This window comes from Psittacula echo (genome assembly GCF_963264785.1).
Source record: "Psittacula echo genome assembly, chromosome: 6".
NCBI lineage: Eukaryota > Metazoa > Chordata > Aves > Psittaciformes > Psittacidae > Psittacula > Psittacula echo.
Genome location: NC_137743.1, coordinates 45,451,948 through 45,478,543, shown reverse-complemented (window position 1 = coordinate 45,478,543; position 26,596 = coordinate 45,451,948). Strand labels below are relative to the sequence as shown.

The window sequence follows — 26,596 nt, the reverse complement described above, 5'->3', positions numbered from 1 at the left end:
GAGATCATAAAACTACCGCAGAAAAATGTCTTTATTTGCCTTGTTTGATAATTTTTCTGCAGTGATCAAGTTATGTGACTAAGAGTGGAAAGGGTCTTTAGTGTAGGAATAGTTTCTTTCTCTGTGGGACACCAGTCTTTCATTTTGACTGATGTTCCTATTGTAGCTGTGCTCCAAGCACTCATCTGCAATCTGTACTTGGAAGGATCAGTTCTCCTCCTTTGGCCACTATTTCCTGCAGTTAAGGCACTCTAGCTGGTGTTTTTTGCCTGTGGGGAGCCATGAAGTCATATGACTAGTGGAAGGAGAAGAGATAACAACAAGCACCCATCTGTTGTTCTTTTCCATCCCTTCAGGATGTCTGGGTGTCCCTGGTTAGAATTCGTCTCCAGATAAGATATAGGGAGGTGTCACTGTGGGGCAGTCAGGCCAGAAAACAATAGCGAGTTGAGTCCAAAAAAACCAAGATTGATCAGTAAGTACATCTCTGTTGTCAATAAGGGTCAGAGCTGCTCTGTGAAGGTCAAGGCTGGAGCTGTGCCCCACATCCCTTCAGCTTCTTCCTCTGATAAACTTCTAGGAGAGCCATCGCACTTGCTCTTCAGAAAGCTTGGGATCAGAAGCTCCACTGAGAGGAAGGCTGCAACAGCCACAGTGTGTGCAAGGGCATTCAAGCCTGTGTTACTTGAGTGGTAACTGTTCCTTGGCTGAGTGGGATGTTTCAGTACTTGTTTTTCTATATCTGTTTCATCATCCAGTTGCAGCCAGTGTCTTCAATGGGTGAGTAAAGAATCATTGCCTTCAAACTTATTTCTGTTTGTCATCTCATGCTGAGCCTTGATATTCTTAGGTGAAAGACTGGAAGATGTGACAAATTTTCTTTGAAGGTGGTGTGAAATTTTTTCCAATTGGAAAGATCTTTCTGTAACAGAGCGTGAAGCCTCCCATATTGAGAGAATGTCTACTGCCAAAGCACTGTGGGATTTTCCTCTCCCTTCAGAGGAGAGACTCTATGAGTAGATATTATGCTACTTTATCACCTGCTTCTTTGACAAATCTTAACTGAATTTAGTGTCATAATGCAGTGCTGCTCATTTCATTGCTTACTTGTGCCAGAGCAGAGAACTCCAATTGCACGATACACATAGGATTAATCTCTCTGCAGAATGGTGGACTTACAAATGCTTGCTAGATTGATTTGTCATCCAATATATATGCTAGTATGTCAGCTAGAAAACTAATGATATCATCAAGATTACAAATTGAAAAGCTTTACTTCATAGCTAATGCTTGTCAGGCTGAATTGCTCAGGCCACGCAAGAAGTGTTGGGGAGGAAGAAAATTGGGCCAAGAAAAATGAAAAACAGGGAGCTGGAGATAGTTGCATGTCTTGTGCGAAACGCACATGCTTTTGTTGTTTTGGGAGAAGAAATGAGAGGTTGATTGCTTCTATATTTCTGTGGATTTTTTTCTTAAGAACTCAAGTTAGTTTTCAGTAAACTGCTGCCAAAGACTGCTTGGTGTCTGCAGAGAGGGTGGCTTGGGGCAGTGGTGGCAGTCTGAGAGTGGCCATGAGGTTCGAGTGTTCAAAAGAGCACTTTCTGCTCTTTCTGCTTGTTTGCCTCCCCTTCACTCCTGCCTGAAGCTTTCAGAGAAATAAAATATGTGAGGATATGCTACCCCATTCCTCTGAAATGCCGTCTTCCAGCTCCCTCTGTACATCTCAGTGGATTTTGTCTTAAAATTGTCTTTTGACTGTTTAGGAGACAATGTGATCTCCCTAAATGAGTGTTTTTAGAGTCTGTCTACAAAGGATATTTCATAAAGTTAATTATACTGTATGAAAGCTAATGAGTGTGTGTATATTTTTGGTGCTGCCCAGCTGGGAAGCTGACAGGGCATTTCTCACTTCACCTCATTTGGCTTTTAACAAAACAAAAATGTTTTAATCTTAGTCAATGGCTCACCGTAAGGCCGTGCCAGATCACCTTGTGGAAACCGAGGGAATTACACTGAGGGAAGCCCAGAGGAAGTTCTGTTTAGTTGTGTGCAGAGAAAAGGCAGGACCTACTCTTTCCTGTTGCAAGAAGTCAAGTAAGTTTTTGGAGGATAGAATTCATTAGAGCTGCTGCTGTCTGTGGCTAAGGGGAGACAAGGAAAGGCAGATGAAAGAGAGAACTCATGAGAGTTCTTTTTTTCTCATGAGAAAATCACCAGAGATTTTCTGCTGCATTGCCCTCCTCTGCTGCTCAGGAGAAACAGACTGCTTGTGGTGGGAGTGAAACTGCTTCTCCTAGCTTGTGAATTATGGCACTGGAGATTCCCTTTGTAACCCAGATCGGCACTCCCTGTGCCAGCTTGCAGCTCTGCAGCACTCACATGACTATGGCAACTGCTTCTGCCTTTTAGGCTGGTTCGGAGGCCAAACAAAATGTGCCTATGGCTGAGGAAGGTGTAAGAATGTTTGACAAAAGAGATATTACATTTGTGAGAAGGTACAAGGTAGCATGTCAGTGGGACAGATCCTTACAGGAGATGCAGCTAAGTAAGGATGACTTGAAGTGCGTTCTCTGAAGCACGTGTAGTTCCCACTTTAAAGTCAGTGAAGCAAAAAATGATGAACCAAGAAGGTTTGTTTGCCTCTAGAGCATTCTAATGGAAACAATATAGTGTCTCCTTCCCACCCATTTGCATCACCTTACTGTTTAAACAAAACGGAGAAAGCAAATCTAGTATTTAAAAGGAAATGTGATGTAGAAAGTAGAGGGTATTCCAGTCTGAGATGCATTTAATCAGAATGGTTTGGTTTATTAGCCTAATTCTAGGAAATGGTAATCAATTTTCCTTAAGACAGGATTAGCATTCATTTTGCTTAATAGGAAATAGGGATAAGTAGTGTTTAATCAGATATTAAATGTAAGTGAAAATGAAACCTCTGGACTTCTATTGAGGAAGCTGCCAAATCGGGGTTAATTAGGAGAAGACTAAAAATGTAATCAATACTTCAATTCTTTGGGTTTTTTTCACCGTATGGTATTCTTATGTTTTAATTGTTTGCTGAAGGTTCAGAAAGGCCTCTGAAAAGAATACACTCCTTGAGCACTTCATGAACAGACGCGCATTTATCAGGAAGTCCATGTGTTTATATTTTTTCCTCTCAAACACACTTCACTCACAAACATCTCGTCTCCGGTAGAGATTAGGGGGGTTTGCGGGCTTATGAGGAACATGACTGTGTAAAGAGTTGAATATTTTGCTCCTCAGAGGGTCCTGATTCAGATGTTCATGTTCTCTAGATTTTAAGATAATAAAGAAAAAAAGATATGGGGAAGCTCTTTCAGATGCAGGGAGGCTGTGACATCACACAAATCAACAACAGGTACTGTGAATCATAGAGGTGGTTAGTATTTGGCAGAGAGGGAAGCAGGGAACAGTTTCTGGAGGAAACCAGGGCATACCTAAGTGGATCTTTAAATACAGGGAGCTGCCACCTCTCTCTCTTGCCCCTGGGCAGAATTTTACAGAGTGCGTGGTTTTGAGTTATAGCTCTTTCTACTCACCTCAAGATACATATACATAGCTGTAGGAGAGACAGTGGAGAACAAAAACCTAGGTAAATGGAGCAGGGTGTCTTTCTTCTACCTCACTTCCCTAAGCAGATACTCTGGGTTAGAGACAACTTGCTGAGCTGTAGACCAACTTCATTGTGACCTGGGAGAGCAGTTCTTATACTAGCTGTTTAAAATTGTACCCTGAAATGAGTAGGAGCTGATAAAATATGCTTAGAGATGCTTTACAATTATATAGGGGTCCAATAACTGAAATATTTCTGTTCTGCACACTTTAAATGTAGCATTCCTATTGCATATCTTGCATCTCACATTTTAACTGATGCTTTACATGGTGATCTCTGCCCTGTGGTTATGGTAACTCAACGGTGAGGGCAGACACCAGGTATGGATGGATTTTGAGAAAGGTTGCGTAATCTGCTTGAAGTCTGGTCCTTTTCTCCAGGGCATGTGGGACAGTTACCAGTGACTTCAGGAGGGACTTGCAGATGCTCAGTTAGTACTTGAAGAAAAGGTGGATGTCCTAGGCTAGATCCAGTGCTCCCAGGACATATTTCCTATGGTAAAATCACTACCTGGACCCCAGATTTTCCTTTTTTCTTCTTTTTTCCCCTGTCATAATCTACAGCAGCTAAACAGCAAGTCAGACTGTTGCATAATGTTCTAAGAGCTCTGTTAATTTACTTTTTCTTCTGAGACATTTAAGCCGACCTGTCAGAATTTTCCATGAGGCAATTAGCTAGCTGGTATCACTGTTTGTCCCTGGGGATCTTTATCTATCACAAAGACTCTGTAAAGTCAGGAATAGAAAAAGAAATTGCAAGAAATTCCTTGCAATTATCAGTCATCAACTTGATTTGATATCTACCATATGTTCTCTCTTGTCTCTTGCTGCATGTCTCAGCCCTGGATCCCTGCTCTGCCTATATCAGCCTAAATGAGCCCTGGAGGAACACAGATCATCAAATAAATGGTTCCCACGGCCAGCCGACATGCGACAGTCAAATTGACGGGGAGTGGTACCGCTTCACCGGCATGGCTGGCGATGCTATGCCTACCTTCTGCATCCCAGAGAACCACTGTGGCACCCATGCTCCTATCTGGCTCAATGGCAGCCACCCGCGAGAGTCAGATGGCATCGTCCCACGCCAGGCTTGTGCCAGCTTCAATGGGAACTGCTGCCTTTGGAATACTACGATTGACGTCAAGGCGTGTCCGGGCGGGTACTACGTGTATCACTTAATCAGGCCTAGCGTTTGTTTCCATGCATACTGTGGCCGTAAGTAACTGCTGAGGTCGCTTTTCTGAAACCCCTTGGTCCCCGGGACGCAGGAGAGGTAATGAGCATCCATATACCTGAGGGAGGTGCTGACTGCTTTCTGGCTTTCTCACCCTAAAGTGTGTCAGGTGATGCAGTGCAGTTGATGGCCTGTCTATGCAAGATCAATCAGACAGCTTCATCTCTGTGAATTCTAGCCTTTACTCAGCTAGCAGAAGTCTTCCATGGCTGGCCTGGCTGCAGTGATTTAGTGCTCTCTGTGGACCCTGTGGTTTGTGTTGGCATGCTACCAAAGCCAACGTTTGCATCTCTGACTTACAGTAATTAACCTAAATTGTTTCTTATCAGCTTCAGTGGTTCAGCTTTCCTAATGTGGGCTAGGTCTGTAACTGATGGACTAGAAACAGGGCTTGAAGCTGTTGATACTAGTACAGTATTTTTGTGCATGCTCAGTGGTTTGTGCTGACAACATTCTTGTTGTGCCCTAGATTTTTATGACATCTGTGATGTGGTGGATTGCCAAGGCTCCTGCCTGGACACCAGTGACTGCACGTGTTCCCTTGGGACGACACTAGGACCTGATGGACAGACATGTCTTGGTAAGGGTGGAAAAAACTTGTGTCAGTTACTGGTGCTTTCTTTCTCCTTTCTTTCACTGTTCACATTTCAGTCCATTGTCCTACAAAGCAGTATGAAAAAGGAAAAGTATTCTGGAGGAGTTTTCTCCTCTTGCTGCCTAGAACAGCCCTTTGATTCTGTAAATTTTTCCCAATTTCTCCCTGCAGGGTGAGACACAACATCCATTGACTTGAATACATTCTGGTGCCCCTGGAGCTACACAGGCTACATTTGCTTTCTGCATGGCTCAGCTGCTGAAGGCAGCAGCTTCACTGACAGTAGCAGAGTCTCTGCAAGATCACAGTACAGTTTCATTGGTATTCAGGAGCAGTTGTGCAGTCTGGCATTAGAGACTTCCTTTCTCCCTCCCTATTGAATATCTCTTTCCTCCAAGAAAAGTTACACTGTCTGGCAAAGGGCTAATGAAAGCTTCAACATACTTTTAGTGCTCTTGTGGGGCATTGTCCAGGGCCTGGGGCTTGAGGAGAGCCAAAGTGGTTTTAGGCAGCATGACAACGTGGTATTGAGGGGCTGGCATTTTGTGGCTACACTGGCAGAGACTAGCATGACCAGGAGGAAGGTGTATGGCTGTGAGAGCAGTGCTGGGAATGTGGGCTTGAGGGATTTTGAGGGAATCCCCATGAACCTTTGAGGAGAGGACAGCTGTGGTTGTGTGTGTGGTGCTGAGAGGAGAGCACCTGGACTGTGAGGTCTTAGGAAGAAGATGGCCTGTGAGGCAGTTTAAGGGGCTGTTGGATTGCTGCAGACCCACACCAGTGGAGAGGAAGAAGTGACACAGAGGGAGAAAGGGGTGCTAGTGTTCACGGGAAGTGACGTCTCATCTTTGTCCTTGTGTCTTGATTTAAGAGGTTGAAAGCAGAATTGGTCCAGGAGGCTGTGTGGCAGGTCACTTTCTTCCATACAGACTATAGCTGAGAAAGCAGGCATAGTTAGTTTCTTTCTTCACATTCCTTATGTCTGTGGGCATCAGGGTAGGGGTCACAGTCATTACAATTTGTGAAGAGAGCAGCCTGGCCTTGCTGCAGATTTATACTTGCTCATGCTGATTCTTCAGAAGGGTTTTTCTTAAGCTGCTCCCCATCTCTGCAGCTGAGTGGCTGAGTTAGCTCTCAGCTAATTAAAAGCATTTATTGGCTGCTTCTGTATCAGACTTCCAGTCACAGAAGTGCCCTCAACAAGTACCAGCACTCAATAAACCTGTGGCATGCTCATAGGAAAGGATTTCCTCCAGTAGGGAAGCATGCAGGAGTCTTGAGCCTGTGTATCTGTACTGCAGCTGCTTTCATCCCCACATGGTCAGGACAAGCAGGATTTCTGCACTGCTGCTTCTCTTCATGATAATCAGATGGCACAACACCTCAGTTGTAATAATCACACTAGTTTACCTACCTGCACCCTCTCTTGTTGTATGGCTCATTCATCTTTCTAATGACTTTCTGTTGTGCATTGTCTGTGAACCTCCCTGTGCTAGGTTGACTTCTCTTCAATACATTGTATGTTTTGAATCCCAGAGTAGAACTGCTGATCCTGAGTTATATTTTCATTTGCAAACTTACTTAGAGGTTAGATTAGGTCTTGGACTTTCTGTCATGGGTCCATGATATCATGGATACACCATTCTGTTGTGTTGTAGAACTTGGAGGACCAGCAAGGTGAACTGCTGGTTACAGCCCTTGACCAAGCCAACCTCTAGGGCCTTCTAACAGCACCTCTATGTGTTTGCCAATTTCTCATTCACTCTTCACTCTGTTTTTTAGGCAGCTTTAGTTTTATTGTTAGAAGTGAAAATGTGGAGCCTGTCACATGTGTGAAAATGGACCCTGTCTGTGTGTGTGTCCTGGACGTGCTTTCTGCCTCCCAAACCAGGGTACCAGCCATTTCTTTGGCTAAAAATATTCAATTCACATTGGCTGTGGAAGGAGACAACACCACTAGCTGAAGGCTGCGAGCACTGTGTATGTGTGGGACCACTTACACCTAAGAGAGCTCATCTCTGACCTGTCCCTTAAATGGTATTTTTCTTTTTTCTTGGTTTTAAAGCTTCTGGCGTCTAGTAAATGGCAACTTCTAAGCTGTTTTAGTGAAACCTCATGTGAAATCAGGTTGAAGAATGAGAATCTTGGGGAGCAAAGTACCTTCAGGGGAAAAAAAAAAGCAGAGAGACATACAGAAACTTTAGCCTTTAAAACAGGAAATAAGGAGGTTTTCAGAGCTTTACCAAGAGATTCAGAAGCATCTGCTGTGGGTTTATTTCAACAAATACCCCAGAGCCTTAGAGGGCTCTACTGTAGAGCTGAATGCAGCCAGTGCAGAAACATCACACAGGTATTATACATGGCTATATTGCTTTAGGTTATAAAAACTCAGTGTAGGCCTATTAAAAGGTTATTCTGCAACCTTTCTCCAGAGTTTGCTCCAGAAAACAGGATGCCAGCTCAGGCACTTCTTTCTTCTGAACGGGAGAGGTAGGAGCCATAGCTCTGTGAAAGCTCTTTGCTTATCTTCAGAGTAAGCAGCTAATAGCTGTGATGGTCTGTGAGGCACCAGTGCCTGAGTTAGGCCTCATCATGGTGAGTTGACAGTTCTGTTCTGCAAGAACACCTGAGCTGCCCGGTGCAGAGAGCAGCCAGAGCTGCCGCAAGAGGGCAAAATGATGAAATTTCTCATGACCTGGCTTTTCTTGGGAAAGTTTCATGGGGTTCACTAAAATGTGTTGGTTTGATTTCAGCTTTGTTTATATGTTCACAGCTGGTTTTCGTTCTTGTGTCTCTGTTGAAATAAGGGGTGAATCATTTAAAATTGCTGTAGGATAGTTGACCACATGTAGCAGTAGCAGGTGTGATACAGAAACAGGGTTTATTTTTGACCAGTTCTCATAATCACCTCGTTTTACAATGCAGCAAAGTCATGTTAGCTCTATTGTAATGTCTTTGTGAGTGCAGAATAGTTTAGGATGACAAGATAAGCACAAACACAAGCTCCCCAGTATGTGGAACCAGTTTGGAAGTTTCCCAGTGGGACTGTGCCCATCCTCACTCCGAAATGGCATGTGATGTTTCCCTCTCAGTCTGCTTAGTTCCTGAGGTAGACACAGCATAGCATAACACTCAGCTACTGTCAGTAGGCAGTGCTCTTTAGCATTTTAGTGGGATTGACCATCTATGTAGCCAAGATCCAGATTATGAGGCCAGAAAAGCCAGTCCACAGTCTGACCAGCACTCTCATGTAACAGCCCTTTTTTGCCAGCTGTGTTTACCCAGGGGTATGTTATGACACTGGTTTCTTTTTTTCAGATGAAAATGAATGTGAGCAGAACAACGGAGGCTGCAGTGAATTCTGTGTTAACCTGAAGAACTCCTACCGCTGTGAGTGTGGGATCGGGCGCACGCTGGGAAGTGATGGGAAAACCTGTGAAGGTGAGGTTTCAGCTACCACAATCTGCTGGAAACAATAGAAGTCGTTCCCCTTCACTTGCAGCACTAGTTCTCTGTAGCTGTTTGAAGCTGGGATTAAATGTCACTCCTGTCACTTCTGTGCTTCCCAGTGGTGTTGTTACTGAAATAACCTTCTGATCAAGCAGAGAGAAGTCTCCTTGTTGTTCTCTCTGTCTTGTGCATTTCTGTTAGGGTTTGCTTGTATTTGTCTCTAGGGGGGGAGAGGCAGCAGTGGATCTTGAAGTTTGGTTGTCCAGACAGAACTAGCTATTGCTGGAGATGCTGGGATTTGTCTCTGTACATTTGTATGAGAGTTGTGCAGGGGCAGCTTTAGCATTGCTGGGTTTTGACAGCTAGCCTTAGCTATGGGGTAAATATCATGACATTAGACAAGAGTAGGATTACTTAACCTCCCAGAGTACAGACTGAGAAGAGTGGGTGCTAGTCTGTAGACAGAGCTAGATTTGAGAATCGGGATGATTTTGTTTGATTTTTGTAAGTAGTTAGTTGTGGGCTTTGCCGTGTGCAACTGCTACAGTTACATAGTTACTGTTACATCCCAGTGGCAGCACAGCCAGGTTGAAAACCGTTGATGAGTTTGATAGCTTAGCAGGGACTTCAAGGCCAAATTGTAGGTTTCATCTGTTGTCATTAACAATGTACAGACATCTTTGAGCAGAAATAGGAAAACCCAGGAAAAAATGACGTGTGCCTGATGTTTTTTGTGGTCAGCTGTGAAGACCACTGTGCCCCCTCACAGGCAAAGATGCTGTGTTGTATGTTCACAGATACTGTGGGACCTTAGACAAAAATAATAGCTTACATACGTGCCTCACTTCTGAGCTACTGATTGCCAGAATTGAATATATCTGCAGTCTGCATGCAAATTTACATTAGCTGCTGTGTGGCAGGCATCCATGGTGCAGGGAGAGAGAGGGATTGCCATTGTTTTTTTGGGCTGCACTCCAGCCTTCTTTGCAGTTCATTGACAAATGGCTCCAAGCTGCAGTTTTTGTCTCTCTTTTCCCTCTTTGATAACAAAGCATATTTCATTTCACTTCTCTGAAGATTGCCTCTCCAAGCTCTATTAATAAACATCACTCATCTGGATAATGACACTTCCCTGGGGAGCTGCTGTGCAGAGTGCTCCTTAAGTATACTTGTTAGGTTGGTTGGGACCAAAAGTGATCTGTGGGCTTTGTCCCTTCTGCATTCAGCACTGAACCTGTGGGGTGTCATGTAAACCCAGCTGTGCTATGTCACAGTCTTTATTCCTGAGCACTGCACTTTACTAACAGGGCTGGAGTAGTCTGTGCTTGGAAGCTTGTTTGTTTCTGTTGTTCTTAAAGTTGTATTTTAAGACCTTTTGATTATCATTTAACTTCTCTTTCTGTGAGAAGGATGGTGCTTTTCATGAGTTTTGACACTGCTGCTGAGGATTTTTACAATCTTGTTAGCAAGTTTTATTTCTAAGGATGTGCCCTGAGCTTTGTGAACCATTAGAGTATGTGATTTACTTGTCAGCCACCTTACAGCTGTTGCTAAAAATAACAATTGCAAGAGATTTATCTTGATTATATGAGCTAGTGAGGCTTAGTAAGGTTAGGAGTATCTCAAAATTTCCATTCTAATGCCTTACCCATTACTTTGACTCACATGGAGAGCCCAGGCTGTTGTTTTTCATGCAATCTATAGGACTGAGTATGGGATTTGCATGCTTTCTTTTATATTTCAGTGAAAAACATACGGTCATTTCTGGTGGTAGGCTTAGGGAGAAATATTTTGTATTTATGATTTCTTACACTATGTGTACTATTGTTCTACTGAGAATATGTATTACAAAAGGTAAAAAGAATACCAAGCAGTGAAGGTTTTGGTTTTCTTTAAAGGGTGATACTCTGTTATTTTCTTTATAATAGAAAGCTAACAACAACTGATAATGGCCTTACTTGCCTTAGTTTTTCAAATCTTCAGAATGTGTTTGGCTGACCTTTCAGGCTCTTTTCTGTTCAGGTGAGGCAATCCTCTGAGGAACTGAGGTTTCATGTAAAACATATTCCTAGCCGCTACAGCTGCAGAAAAGATGACATCCTCCAATTAGCTGTGCTGCTGTCTTTTCTCTGCACTTTAGAATGGGAGAGAATTAGGTGAATTGACCTTACACTGTGACCTTGTGTCAATCTGTCACAAACTATCAAAATTCCTGCTAAACAAACTCCTACAAGCAGTGTTTCATACTCAGCCTACAAAGGGGATGCAGGAACTCAGTACACTCACCTCCACAACAGCTGGCAAACCCAGAGGCAAAAAGCACAATGTCTTCTCTCTCATATTCCTGAGGGGAGTAGGAGCTGGCTACCTGTGAGTCTGTTCTTCCCAAGACACCTCCCCTGCAAATCTCAGGCCTTTAATTCTGGTGGTGGGGAAGGGAGTGAGTATGGTTCCACATGGCAGAAGTTTTAAGAGGATTTTCCTCCCACCCTTTTGAAGCAAGAAACAACATAAAATTTAGTTTAAGAGGATGTCTTAAAAGTTAGAGACACGCTGAAGATTGCCTATTCAGCCGCCTTATGTATGCCAGTTATAGCATGTGATTTATTTTGTTACGCTTTTTCACAAAATTCCTTGTTAACTTCACGGTGAAATGAGAAACACAGGAGATTATACAATTAAAAATAGGTTTTCACCAGATCTTCTTGGAAGAAAGCTCTCTCTCTGCTGTTGCCTTTGAGTTCTGTGTTGGTCATGCTGTTTGTTAGTCATCCAGGAGAGTATGTTGGGGGCCTGTGTAGCTGCTGCACAACTGTCTGAGGAGCAGTGTGTGCTGATTTTTCTTTCTTTTGCAGAAATTGAAGGCTGTCACAATAACAATGGAGGCTGCAGCCATACCTGTATTGAAGTAGAAGACACATACCAATGTGAATGTCCGAGGGGACTTGTTCTGTCAGAAGACAATCACACTTGCCAAGGTTGGTCAACAAAATCCCCCCGACAGACTCTGTCCCCTGAATGCCAAAAGTATGTCTGAAGAAACTTTTCTTCTTGTTTTTGTTGTCTTCCCTTAGTCTGACCTTTCCAGTTTGGTTAATGGCGCTCTGTCATTAACGACAGATCATCCAAAACTGAGAGCCTGGAGATACTGCTCTCCAGATACCAGGCAGGAGAACAGAGATGCAGAACCCAGCTGGGTGCATCTTGCATCACAGGTGGTTTTGGCAGTGTTCACTTACAATTAAGATTCATAGAATCATACAATCATAGAATAGCCAGGGTTGGAAAGGACCCTAAGATCATCTAGCTCCAACCCCCCTGCCATGGGCAGGGACACCCCACACTAAACCATGTCACCCAAGGCTCTGTCCAACCTGGCCTTGAACACCGCCAAGGATGGAGCATTCACAACTTCCCTGGGCAACCCATTCTAGTGCCTCACCACCCTAACAGTAAAGACTTTCTTCCTTATATCCAATCTAAACTTCCTCTGTTTAAGTTTTAACCCATTACCCCTTGTCCTGTCACTATAGTCCCTAATGAAGAGTCCATCCCCAGCATCCTTATAGCCCCCTTCAGATACTGGAAGGCTGCTATGAGGTCTCCACGCAGCTTTCTCTTATCCAGGCTGAACAGCCCCAACTTTCTCAGCCTATCTTCGTACAGGAGGTGCTCCACTTCCCTGATCTTCCTCTGGCCCTCCTCTGGACTTGTTCCAACAGTTCCATGTCCTTTTTATGTTGAGGACACCAGAACTGCGCACAGTACACCAAGTGAGGTCTCACACGAGAGCAGAGTAGAGGGGCAGGATCACCTCCTTCGACCTGCTGGTCAAGCTCCTTTTGATGCAGCCCAGGATACGGTTGGCTTTCTGGGCTGCGAGCGCACACTGAAGCCGGCTCATGTTCATTTTCTCATTGACCAACACCCCCAAGTCCTTCTCTGCAGGGCTGCTCTGAATCTCTTCTCTGCCCAACCTGTAGCTGTGCCTGGGATTGCTTCAGCCCAGGTGTAAGACTGCTTAACATCTCCCATTATATTGCTCTGCTTTGGCTGTGTATGCTTTTAACAGATTTATGCCATTAGAACTGGAATTTTTCATGCTTCAAACTGAGCTTTTAAAGTTTCAGCTAAAGTGCTTCAGTCCCTTCCAAGAATGGGGTGAGAGAGGCTTTTTTTTGCCCAAATATCTCAATAGCCACTCCAATAAGTATTCCTACATCTTGAAGCAGAGTACTCGTTTTGATACAGGGTGGTTTTGCTGTCCCTTAGAAAAGTAGCCAAGATAGCATCTGAAAATTGACTGTTGCTTTTGCTGCGTAGAGGCGAGCGCAATGCTGTCCTTGGGAGACCTTCCATCTGAACTTTGCTCCATTCCTGTATGCAGGGAGTCCTTCTTGCTGACTCACTTGCACCTATAGCATGCAATTGGAATAAACATGTTCCCTGTTTTGGTTTGCAAGAGCTGAGTTAGATTTCCTCTGCAACTGCATCCAGACTCCCAGGGGTCAGTGTAGCTCTGCAGCAGTGAGTGCAGGGAGCAGAGGACCAGGGGGAAGTTCCTGAGGACTTTCAGAGTTGAGCAGAGGGTCTGTAGCTCCTTGTGTAATGACTTATTACAATCCAGGACTTGCACCCAGGATTCTTCCAGGTCTCATAATCCCACAGCTAGCTGAGCTCCTGAGGTGCTAAAAGCATCGAGAAGCCTGTGTGTCTTACAGAGAAGGTGTCTACTATGATCTGCTGATGAAGGCATATTCAGCCAAAATTGTGTGTTGAGGAAAGGTGTGTGGGCATGTGAAAGATGGGTAATGCTCTCTGGTGTACCTCATCTGACTTGCCTGGCCGCTTCTCAGACATGTTAGGCTCAGTACAAAGCTGGAGAAGGTGCACTACTGCCCTGGTAGAGACAGACCTCGTAGCTCTCTGCTTGTGTTCTTCCTTGGTGGGCCCATGAATAACCTGTGTGATTGTTTCCAGACATTTTCATGGGAATTTGCTAATGGGCTAGACTTGGACCATAGCCCAGGGTAGGATCTAAAAATGCAACAAAAGGAAGACTGTCATAGGCTAATTCACTTGGGCTTTAGATAATACCAATGTGCTGGTGTTACCTGGTGTGCTCAGAACTTTCTGTAGTCTGATGCATTACAAAGTGCCCAGACACAAAAGGAGCAGACCCGGACTTCATGGGGGACAACAGGGCAGGCATGCCTTAGAGAGGAAGTTGGAATGGTTCTAGTTGATGAAATTTCTGCTTTTTAATCTTATTAGAAAAGCAGGGCACTGTTTTCAGGGGTGAGCACTCACACTTGGGATTCAGTAGTGCTGCTGCAGCAGACCCAGGTGGGGAGAAGGAGATGGGGATTTCCAAAAGCCATGATTATACTTACTGATTAAAGGTCTGACTGATGGATAAGAGCCAGAAAAGAGTAATGTTTTCCATCCCTGGCTCCCTGGAGCAACCCTAGCAGGGTTAAAAGGCCATTCATTTTCCAGTCAGTGTTTCTTCTTCTTCTGGGGCTGCCAAAGAGAGCAGCAGCATTGCTGGGTGCCAGGCTGGGGCTCGAATACAGCATCTCATAAAGTGAAATTGCTTGTTCTTTTGCATTTCATGAATTTATGTCCCCACGCAGTGGTTTGCAATTTTGAGAAAATGTGACAGAATATATCTGGAACTGTACCACACAATTTTTTATGGCATCTAATCAGGTTTATAGTTGTACAATTAACAGCGCAGGGCAGGCACAGTTGCCTGAAGCAATTGGATCTGCAGCCTATCAACCCTCCTCTGCACTGTCTCTACATGAGACCAAAAATCCTCCACAGAAATCACAGTTTCAGCTACAATGTTCCCACAAAGGTACCAGCCAATGAAATACTTGGAATTTTGCAGACCATCCTAGTACCCCACCTCTTTCTGAAGTGTGGTGGTGAAATGTTCCTTCTTCCCTCTCCTGTGCCCAAGCCTGGTGTTCAGCTAAGCAGGGTACAATGGTGTAGTTGATCTGGGGTTTACTAGTAGTGGCTCAAGGCTCCTCAGCACCAGAGAGCCTGTTCCACTGAGCAGCCTGTGCAAAAATATAACCTCTGCTCCAAGCAGCTGTACTTTGAAAGGCCAAGGAAAGAACCAAAGGCTGGACAAGTAATATGATGCCAACAACAGCAGACAGTAGAATGAGTCACAGAAGCTTCCTACCAGCATCAGGGTACTGCAGGCATTGGTGCAAAGCAGAGTTTAAAGCAGTAATGCAGAGGCTTTCCTAGTACTTACAGATGCTGTGGGCTGTATGAGGGTGAATAACTGAAATGTTTGACAGGCGAAGACTGGGTGAGGCTGTCAAGAGGCTTGCATCTTGGGGTGAGCCCAGGGGAGGAGTGCAAGAGATGGATGCTGACAGCAAGTCAGAAGAGTGCAGTGCTCTGAACAGATGAAAGAAGTTGTGAATTAAATTAATTACTCTTGGCACCCAGGGTAACTCATTTCTGCTGGGCATCTCATTGCTGGCAGTCAGGATCCCACCTGGAATAACATGTCTGCATATAGCCATGGGCTACCTTTCCAGCCCCTTTTCAGTTCCCCCTATGATGTTCCTGGCAGTCTCTCTTGGGAAAATCAGGCCTGCTCAGTGAATCACACTGGTGAATGCAGTCTCTTTGCTTGCAGCACCACTGTTAAATTGGTAGAACTGAAACACTGTTCTCAGTATTGATTACTCTTCTGTATACAAATGTGTAGGGTGGTTTGAATTACCAGTTACTCCAAGATGGTCAGTATAAGGAGTTTCCCAGAGTGTTTTCCTAAATAGTGATGAGTTGGCTTGAATCAAAAGTGGGTCTGCTCACATGTTCCGTTCACTTCTTTCTGTGGTGGAGTGCAAGCTGGCAACTCCTGCAATGCCAGAGCAGAGGTTTAATGGGTATCTCTTCTTTATTCCCCTTTGTGCCAATCAAAGACATTTAGAAACAGAGATAGCCTGAACTAAATTGGTCCTGAATTTTGGAGAATTGCAGTTGGGATCCAAACTGTCTTGCCCTGAATTACACCTTTATAAAAGCATTGTATTTTCTTATCAAGTCACTAGAACAGTGAAGCTTTAAATCCAAGTTGAGACAACCAGGTCTCCAAAGGATGTTCATCTCTCTCTGCATTGTACTGTGTTCTTGAAGTCCCTTTGTTTCCTTATGAGCTTTGCCACTTGATGTGCTCAGTTATTCCCACTTGCCTTCTACTGTGGACAGAGGAAAATGGAAGGTAATTCTATAGTTTTCTGTTCTAACCCAGCAGTTTCATTATGCGAGCATATTGCCTTAGGCACACTGCATACATTTTAGCATATAACCTTGAAAAGATCAACTTTTAATAAAAAATACTCCCTGCAGGTACAAAGTAGCCATTACAAATACCTCAGCTGGGACAGGAGAGTTTTTTTAAGAAGGGTGAAAGGTGCATTTTAGCTGTGTGCCTTGTACCCAAGGTCCAGAATTGTGGATCAGACAATTAACGATCAAAATTAAGGGAAGAAAGGTCATATGAATGTCAGGATTGGGACTATAATTAAATTTAGGAAAACACTTGGGTACTAGTTTATTTGCAGAAAGTTTTGTCATGTGATTTTAAAATGATACATAGAAATTTTGATGGGGGGGGTGTTTTTCTGGGTGGGAAGAGACCAGAATATATGTACAACTACACTTGTCCTCTACCTAACTGAGTGGATGTGTATACACCCAATGAATATATATAGCAATTACTTTTTTAATTGAAGATTATTCCCTCTTCTTTCCTTCTTCATTTTGCCCAATCTCTACATATTCTCCCACTTCTTATGTAATGGAATTTTAATTTTTAAAAGTTCACATGGAAATCTGTATTAAAATTCAAAGTTTGGAAGGAGGTGGAATGAGTGAGCTAATAGGTTTGTTTGTTAGAGCTGAGTTTATTGTGTATAAGAATTATTACAGCATTTTGAAGCGCTTCCACTTTGGCTCAGCACCTATATGGAATTGGTTTGACCTGTTGTGCGTTTGATATAAAATCTGATTAAGGGTCTTTAAAAATGGCTTTGCTTGGGGTGTTGTGAATTTGATATCCATATCTGCACAGCTGAGTTTCTGCCACAAGTTTAGCAGTCATCTTCATCGTCTTTTGTGGCATCACTGTGCCAGGAGGATATGGGGCAGTGGTAACCTAGAAGGTTGGTGTACTGTAAGTAGAAATGTAATATAGGTAGGTAGATTACTATGGTAAGATAGTAACCATAAACACAGCATATGATCCCGCTTTTTGCCCAGTAATAATTGATATAGCCCTTTCCTAGCTCCCTGGAAGATTTGTAGTGCTGACGGTTATTCTGGGGACTTTTCTTGTAGTTCCAGTGCTTTGCAAGTCCAGCTCTATTGAGGTGAACATCCCAAAGGACCTGGTTGGAGGCCTGGACCTTTCCCTTATCAACACTTCATGCAAAGGAGTATCCAATGGCACTCACGTCAACATCCATTTCTCCTTGAAGTCCTGTGGCACTGTTGTAGACGTATGTATACCTGTTGCTGTCCTCTCTCTTGGGATCTCTCAGGTTTGGGGACTTGGGTGTGGTTTATTTGGGGAATAAACTTAGCTGTACCATCAGAGAAGTTTCCTTATTGCCATGCAGTTGGCCTCAGACTAGACCTGGGTTCACATCCCAAAGCAGGAGAACTTGTTCCATCTCCTCTTTAGAGGTGTGTAACTGTCAGCATGGCTACAGCTTTCTGCTCACCTAATCCTTCACAGAGGCAGCTTCACCATTGTTCCAGTGCAGAAAGTGCAAGTGGTGCCACTCTTCACCCTCCTGCTGAGATAGAATCTGGTCCCCTGATATTATTTCAAAGTTTTTGAACGCAACCAGTCAGGAACCAGAGAGCTCATCTCGGGAGACAGCTTGCAATTGGAAGCAAGTTCCTCTGCTTCATGCAGGAGTACAGTGCATCAAATTTGACAGCAAACTGATAGAGGCCCTTATTTCATAGGTGAGGAGGAACCTACATTCTGGTTGTAGTGTATGAATTCACAAGCTGTACTTTCAGTGGCTAGTTTCTGTCTGAGTTTCTGGAACAAGATAAACTCAGCTGCTAGGCTGGACTCAGAGGTCTTTCTCAGTGATCTCCCTTTTCGCTTAAACTTCTTTCTTTGCTGCAGGTAATAAATGATAAAATCATTGCCACCAATCTGGTGACCGGCTTGCCAAAGCAGACTCCAGGAAGCAATGGGGACATCATTGTCCGCACCAGCAAGCTGCTGATCCCAGTGACCTGTGAATTCCCATGCCGGTACACTATCTCTGAAGGTTATGTACCCAACCTTAAGAACTCTCCCTTGGAAATCATGAGCCGCAATCAGGGCATCTTTCCCTTCACTCTTGAGATCTTCAAAGACAAAGACTTTGATGAACCCTACAGGGGTGCTCTTCCCACTCTTAAGCTTCGGGACTCTTTGTACTTTGGGATTGAACCCTTGGTACATGTCAACGGACTAGAGACACTGGTAGAAAGCTGCTTTGCCACTCCCACCTCAAAAATCGATGAGATCCTGAAGTACTACCTGATTCAAGATGGGTGAGTTCACTGTTCCCTCTCTTGCTGGCTCTTAGACTGGAACTGGCCGTGGGGCTAAATTGCACTGCCCGTGTGATGCAGGAAACACCGTCACTTCTTCACAGCAGCCTATCTGCTGTGTTCCTAGACCAGCAGCAGCCAGGCCTTTCAGTTGTCAACCTGAAACCACCTGTCCCGTCAAAAGTAATTGGGAGAAAAAGTGAGAGGCAGTGAAGGAGATTACTCCAAGTGCAGCCTTTACAGGACATATTTCCCTCTGGCTAGCTTTGTAGATAATTGAGTTGGCTTCTGTATAAAAGATATCCTTCCTGATATCCTCTCTCTGCCAGCCTGCTGAATGCCAAACCAATCGGCAGAACCCCCTGATGGCTGTGTGCCACTGCTGCCCAGCTGCCACAGCAACTGGAGCAGGCTTCTTGACTTTTCCTGTCATGGCCTTATTATAGTATGAGCCAGAAGACTTTGTGACTGGTCCAGGCTGGAGCTCCAGGAGCTCCCCTTGTTTTCCTCTGTCTCATACCTGGCAGGGCAGTAAGTTTGTGGTCCCTTGGTTTGGCCATAATTTTCTGAGGCATTTGGGGTTAGAGATCTTTCCAGGATAACTCAGGGTGGATCTGTGGGTTCACTCTAATGGGTTTTGCATCAGAGGTTTGGGGAACATTGCTGTGTGCTCTGCTGTGGCTCCTAAGATGGACCCCTGTTTTCAGACACTTGTTTGGGTGATAACATGACAGAGCCATGGTACAGTGTTGCTGTGGAGTGTTTGCATCCAGCAGTGCCTGGCAGCTTAACCAGACAACACTGTGGTAAACATCACATGTGGGAACCACTCTGCTATCATCTAGGGAGAAAATAAAAAGTAGTATCTAAGCCAAAGTAATACCTAAGACATACCCAAATGTCATAGCCTGACAGTGTCACAGAAGTTCTGTATTCTGTCTGCCAGCCCATCTAATGAGAACAACAATTATTTCCTCAGCTGCCAGGCTAAATCATCCACTGTTACAGCTAGTGATGACAAGTTCTGTGTGATTGTCTTGTAACAAAGGGGTCCTGCAGAGTACATACACAAAAATACTGTTTTTGTTTCCTTCTGACACAGGTATTGGCATTAGCTTGCTCTCCCCCCATCCTAGGCTGCAGTCCTTCTGGGCCTGACATTTTTGGGGTTTATGAGTGGATTTGTAATGGAAGGGTTGATTTATTAACTCCCTGCCTTGGCTGTTCCTGTGGACCCTTCACACAGTCATGGCTCCAAACATTCATTCATTTTCACCATGAGTGAAAATGATGGGATTCAAAACAGTGGCCAAAACCTGAGCTAGCAGCGAAGGGAGAGGGCAGAAAATGTCGCCTCTCAAATTCACCACAGCACAACTTGGAGGATTTATGGCACCAGCAGTCCCTTTGGTACTGTTATCCTGCAGAGGGCATTAGAACTTCATCAAAGGGAAGAGGGGGCTGGAGCCAGCTGGCTGGAGCCTCATCCAGTCACTGAAGGCCCCGGTGTCTTCAGACACACCGGCCCCGGTGGGCTGTACTGTATTTAAATTGAACTGTTCACTTAGCAAAGGCTAATGATGTGCTATTGAAATGACTGTAGTGCTTTGTCTATCTGTGTTCTAGCAGCAATTAAAAAGTAAAAATAGCTGAATATACTGCTGATTTGTCGCTACTCCAGACAGCTCTGTAATAGTCCTGTTCCCTTCCATCAACTCAGCCCCAGAAGCCCAAGGCAATAAAGACAACGTTTTAAAATCGGTTTGATTATGTAGGATCAGACCTGAAGGAGTTAATTGCAGCTTGCTTCAACGGGGAAACATTGTTTAAATTTGAGGGAATATATCTCAGACTGAGGGATGGGAACACTCCCTCTCCTGCTTTCTTACCTGTTAATTGCCTGCCATCGCGGTTTCGCAAGGGGGATGGAGTGGGAGCCTTCTCCTGTGGGACTCCTCAACCCTCTATGCTGTGACCATGCTGGAAATCAGGGTTTTCCCAGATCCTTTCCCACTGTCTCTGTAATACCCTGTACTGCTGCTAGCCCAGCCAGCCCCCACAGCAGCTCTCCTGCTTCTGATCTTGTTCTTCCTCTTTCTCAAAACAAAAATAAGTAAAAGGCATTGACCTATAGCACAGGTGATAAACCTTGAAGCTCTCTGGGGCATCTGGAGCAAGGTCGTGTCACTGAGGGCAATCTGTTGTAATCTGATGTGATCAGGAGCTGTGATTTATCTGAGCATGATGGGGTTAAGGTAGTCCCATTGCAAGGCTCTACCGGTGTAGAGAAGCTTTGGAGACCCTGGGATTTAGGAGTCAGTTTGAGCCAGTGTCCAAGAATCATCACACTTTATATGTTTGCGAAGGAGAACGTGACTGTGAGTTGACTTCATGGCTTCAAAGCTTGGCTAGTTGCTCATGAAAAGCCTGTAACTGTCACTCTTTATAATCGGATGCCTTCAGAAATGATGCTTTTAAAAGTACTTTTATCCTAAACAACTTAGTAACATCTAATGTTTGGCCTCAGGAGGGAGGAATCTCCGTAATTTTTTTTTTTTAGATGTATAATGTTAATTTATTAGCTCTTGTTGATGTCTTTCATGTTTGCGTTCCAGGCAAGTTAACTAGACAAGCACTGCAGACAGGGATATCCCTTCAGACCATGACCGCCACTGACTGAGTAAAGCTACAGAAATACATGGTGGTGAAAACAGTGCTAGGATCAGACCAATGCTTAGTGCTCCCATGAACATACTGTGCTCTACATAGCAGAAGGGCGATTGCAGCAGTCTGCCACCCACACAGCCTAGTCAGCCGAGCAGTGTAGAGATTTCCAGCGAAAGCAGAGCTACACATAGATGTGGGGTTTGCTGCTGCTTGATAATTGAACACATCAAACATCAGCATTTCTGACAGCGCCTTACGTATTTCTGGTGTAAAGATAGAAGCTAAAGGTTGTTGCAGGAGTAGGACTTCCAGCTCTCCCACCATTACCTCTTGTCTCTTCCACCATCAATTTTTTTTTTGTTCAATATCTCGCAAAGTCCACATTTCTGGAATTAACTTGCTAGAAAGGACAAGCCGCATTGCAATGCAATATAACGGCAGCAGCTGGGCCTCTCGGAATGCTTCAGGCTTTGCACTAGGCAGCAGTAATTACCAAGTCACCATAACTTTTTGTCTTGCTGTTTCTCTGTCAAACTCTAAATAGGCTGTAACAGTTTATAAATAGACTGCACCTGGAATGTAACTTTTATAAAAGTAGCTATTTTCTTGCAGTTCTATGATGTCTTGCGTGATCATATAATGCTAGTGATGAAGAAATTGAAATGATGAATTTCAGTGTAAGAATTTGAGCTGTCCAACCAAGTGTAGCAGAAAGAAAAATGTAAATGATGTAAAGCAAAGTAAATCTGGATTTTTGTGTTTTTCATAATCTGTGATATTTTAGTAATGTGAGTACAGGCTTCTTCATTTTAAGCATGATTTATGTGCTATATGTGTGTATAGAAAGCACATAATATATACTGTATAACAGCTCTGTTGATCACTGCAGACTGTTGCACAGGAAGGTGAAATGAGGACAAACTTGCCTGCAGCTCTCTGGCAAGTCCCTCTAACAAAGGGACTGGACCATGTCCTGCCAGCTGTCTGCTGCTGAGCTGTTCTTTGTCTGGATATGCTATTATCACCACTGTTGTTTTTCCCCATCATTCGCGAATTTTCTCCCATGGCCAAAGAGGAAGTAACATGGATGGTAGCTTAGCTTGAGAGAGCCAAGTTCTTTCCTTTCTATGGTTAAATATGCTGGGATGTTTTCTCTCTTTCATTTTCCATTTCTGGGAAACCCATTAAAGCCTATCCCTCTGCTTTCCTCAGCTGCGTTTCTGATGATTCAGTGAAGCAGTACACGTCAAAGGACCATCTTGCCAAGCATTTCCAGGTTCCTGTGTTCAAGTTCGTGGGGAAAGACAACAAGGTAAGCTCAAAACACACCTCTGAGATATTGCATCAGCTCTGATCTGACTGAGGAATCTCAGCACAGAATTGGCTGTATTAGAGTGCAAATGAGAGGAGTGGCTGCCCCAAGGCAGCCTATTCCAGCAGTGTTGGCTTTCAGGATCCTGACACACGTACTTTAGGAGAGAGTGATAAAACCAGCTAAAATTAAATAAAGTATGAAGGACAGTTGCCATAGCAGGCTGAAATCGTTGTTGTTTTCTTAGTAGTCTTACTGGACACTTGTACACTGAGTGAGAAAAGTGTTCCCAATCACCAGGGCCAGTGCACAGTGTCCTATTTTTAAAACAAGTCCGTCTATGGTTTTGAATCTCTTCAACCTTATATCTTCTCTAGTTTCCAGATACAAGGCCACCATACTGTTTAATTCAATGTGAAACCACGCTGTCAAAGCTGATGGCACTCTGAGGCAGAAGCTTTGTAGTGGGAGGACAGTTGAAGGATAATGCCATTTTCCTAATGCAAATAGCTTATCTGTGCTAGAAGAAATCTAGTCTTACAGTCACTGTTATGTTCAGCCAATACTGTTTGCTTCAGAAGTCATAAAGCTGCCACTCCAGCTACTGGAGAGCCTCAGCAGAGTTAAAACAGATGAGATCTTTCAAAATTCAAAGATTTCGCTTGGCTGTCTGTTTGCCACTGCTGCTTCCAACCTGCATCCTCCCTGCCTGTGCAATGGATTTTGTTTCAAACCTCACCATTGACCAAACATTCACAAATATTTGCTTCCCTACTTCCTGCTTGCAGGGATCTTGCTTACTCTCCTTGTCATTTAGAAGGCAAGGAGTACCCATCCTGTCACTGTCTGACTTTACTGTATGGAAAGAAAGGGCAGCTGTCTCCCTGGCCTTTGTTTCCCCTTCTCCCTTCAGCTACCAGTTTTAGCTTCTCATCAACTTAAGTTTTCCTCCTTTGCCCCTCAGTCTCCTAGCTTTATGTTTTCTCAGCTCATGTCAGATTCTCTTGCATTTTATATCAGTCCATTCTCTTGCATCTTTATATCAGTCCATCTCCTTGTGAGGCTTCACACGTTTTTGGCCTGCTTTCTGCTATGCAGCTCCTACCAGTTCATGTGAGATCTTCCAGGCTTATTCCTGGCATTTTCATCCCTTCCTCTGGAGGATCATTTCATACCTTCACATTACCTGTTTAGCCCTTGGCTAACAAACAGATGCCATACCCTGACATCTCAGCCAGGCACTCTGGAAAACATGTCCTCTCCTGGGCACTTAAGAAAACATGAAGCAGCCAGTTTGGCTGTGGATGGCAATGGTGGATGTGGACCTTGTTGATGTGGGAATGGAAATGGCTGCACCATGGGAATAGCATCACCCGTTCTCTGAGAGAGCTGGCAGCAGTGCCAGTGTGATTCCCAGAGCTGTGTGCTGACTTGGCCTGCTGTCTTGCCACCCTCCAGGAGGTGTTCTTGCATTGCCGCATCCTCGTGTGCGGGGCGCTGGATGAGAGCTCTCGCTGCGCCCAGGGCTGCCGGAGACGGGTGCGCAGGTCAGCTGAGACAGAGGAAGAGGAGGAATCTGTTCACATGGCAAACCACATCCTGACAGGTGGCCCCATCAGAATTGACTTTGATGACTAACACCCACCTACTGGAACAGCATCTCTGCTGAGACAACTTTCGTTGTTGGTGCCTTCTTGCATGATTGTTTAAGAAACAAGAAGTATTTGGTAAAGCCCCACTGAACCACTTAGGACATGTTTCAGTAAGCGTGTGATGATTATTTGTGAAGTATGTTGGGCACGCAAGGCAGCATGCCTAGACTGAGTGCAACCTGGACTGCAGAACAGTTTTATCTGCCATTTCTTTCCAACAGCCCTTCAGATGAAGGGACCCTGTTGCTTTTCAGGCCTGAAGCATTTCCCAACTTGATCTTTCCCTGTATCCACCTGCAGGCTCCAAAGGACTGTCCTTGACAATGTTATTCAATCTCTTCTGTCATCAGACAATACAAACACTATCTATCATAGCTGAACGTGTTTGCTATGCAGTTCTGTGAGTGATGCTGAAGCTTTGGATGTACTGAGATTTTGGGATGACCATTGAAAAGTATGTATAAAAATATTATATCTCATAACGTCTAAGTTCCTTGGAGCTATAAAACAATATTCATTGCATGCACATTTAAATGTTATTTTTAAGTAGTAGAAGGTATTTAATAAAACTTGATTTTTTTTTTTTTAGTGTCTTCTTATAATTGCATGCAGTTTAGCAGTATTTTCTCTTGTATTTAGTGTACTGTTATTTTTCTCCCTCTTCTGCCCCAAATAAAAATGTGGTCCCCTTCATAAATGCTATAGCACCTTGATTGTAAGAGAAAGACCATTAAACATTCTTTGTATTGTTTAGTACCTTGATTGTAAGAAAAACACCATTAAACAGCAGCACTCCCTCCCCCTAAGTGTGCTGCTACCAAGTCTTTGAAAGTTGTAATGCATCATTACCTTGGTCTAGAGGCGCTCTGCCCTGACAAAGGGATTAGAGGAATGCACATTAAGTGTTTCTAGCAATCATTTGTAATGTGGGTAGTTCTCAGGACAGGGTTGTCCCTAGTAAGCCTGGTGACAGGAGATATGGCAGCATTGTTTGAGTGACTGTGCACATTTGCAGTCAAAATCCAGTGAAAGCTGGATATGGACACAATTACTGGTGGTGGTGGCGACATCATGGTTATTTGTCAGGAATCTCTTTGGGCTGTCAGGGTCCTTCCAAAGAAAACATAATGGATGATCAGCTTGGGCTCCTCTGGGCTTCAGTGAGGAGGAGGAGTAGTACTGTGTGGCGAAGGAAATATGGGGTGAAAGTAGGAGAGGCAGGGCTGGAGGGTGAAAGAGGAAGGATCCATTTCCACCACTGGCTGGGGCATCGCAGTGTGTTCATGAGGTTTTCTGCAAGACACTTTGCAGTGTGCAGTGTTCTCCCGCATGTCTGGAGGTGTGCTGGGAGTCCCCCCTAGCCTGCTTAACCCATTTTCTACTTTGGTTGGAAACAGCTAAATTGCTGCCAAGGCCAAAATTTGTTGCTGCTCTCAAATGGACAGGGAGTGTGTTTGAAGGGATCATTTAGAAGGGAGTCACAGATCTCCTCAGCAATGTTCCATTTCACAGATTTATTTCTTTTGCTGAGTGAGATTCCAGTGAGGAACACAGTGATGGGCTGGGAGCTTAATGATTTTTCTGAATAGCTTCATGGCTGCTTTTCCCATTTGGGAATATGTGTGTGCGCGTGTGTTAGAAGAAATGAAAATGTTTCTATGATGACAAGTCAGTATAAGTGGAAAGACACTTTTCATGTGCTACCTAGCCATATGTGAAAGGAAAAGAAATCAAAAAGCCTCCTCCTATGCATTGCTGTGCGTCTCCTGGTTCTGCTGATGCACGTCTGCACTAGGACCACGTGGGCAGTTTCCTGCTGTCATTTCTTTGTTCAGGCACCTCCTGCTAAATATACTTGTTTAGATAAAACAAGAGCTGGATAATTAAATCAATTAGCTGGTGCCTTCTGGAAAGGCAACTGGTGTTTTTTGTTCATGTGAAAGGGACATGGGGGAGTAGTGGAGGAGAGATTAATTTCCTGGCTTATTTCAGTTATTGTGCACATTATTTCATTCTTCTTGACAGATTCATATGAAGCAGCCTTTCCACTCTGCAGCTTTTTAGTTGAATAATTTGGAAGAGTAATGAGGAGGAAACACTGGCCTGTGTGGCCATGTGAATGGAGCAGTCTGGGAAGGTGCTTAGTTTGCCTTGAAAGCAGGATAGTAGGTCTACTGTCTTCCACTGGCCTGTGGCCATTCCTTCTCTGACACAGAGGGAATGGCTCTTAGGCACAAACACCACCATTTCTCAAAGTCTTTAGCTCTCCTCAGTTTGCTTCTTGCTTCCATCTGTCATCTTTCTCAGCAGTACAACCTGGACATGAAATCAAAGACCAAACTCATCTGAGAGCCAAGGCATTTGTCTGTTTAATTTAATCTGCTGCACCACATAGTGGAAGCAAAACACACTGCACAAGCAGTGGTTGAACATCTGCAAGAGTTGCAAACAATCCTGCC

The 26,596-nt window shown here is 44.2% G+C and overlaps 1 protein-coding gene across 2 annotated transcripts; it reads left to right on the top strand.

The window, feature by feature from the left end:
• The first annotated feature begins 325 nt into the window (after positions 1-325).
• On the top strand, positions 326-25,135 carry OIT3 (oncoprotein induced transcript 3). Of its 2 annotated transcripts, XM_080622182.1 has the most exons (9): positions 326-780; positions 4,474-4,848; positions 5,337-5,447; positions 8,781-8,903; positions 11,768-11,890; positions 17,286-17,446; positions 18,091-18,506; positions 22,386-22,485; positions 23,944-25,135. In XM_080622182.1, the coding sequence occupies exons 1-9, from the start codon at positions 717-719 to the stop codon at positions 24,121-24,123; spliced, it is 1,653 nt and encodes a 550-aa protein (XP_080478308.1). In that variant the 5' UTR covers positions 326-716; the 3' UTR covers positions 24,124-25,135. The 2 variants fall into 2 exon arrangements, with proteins under 2 accessions (XP_080478308.1, XP_080478309.1); XM_080622183.1 differs by lacking the exon at positions 326-780 and having other exon boundaries at positions 4,661-4,792.
• The last annotated feature ends 1,461 nt before the right edge of the window (positions 25,136-26,596 follow it).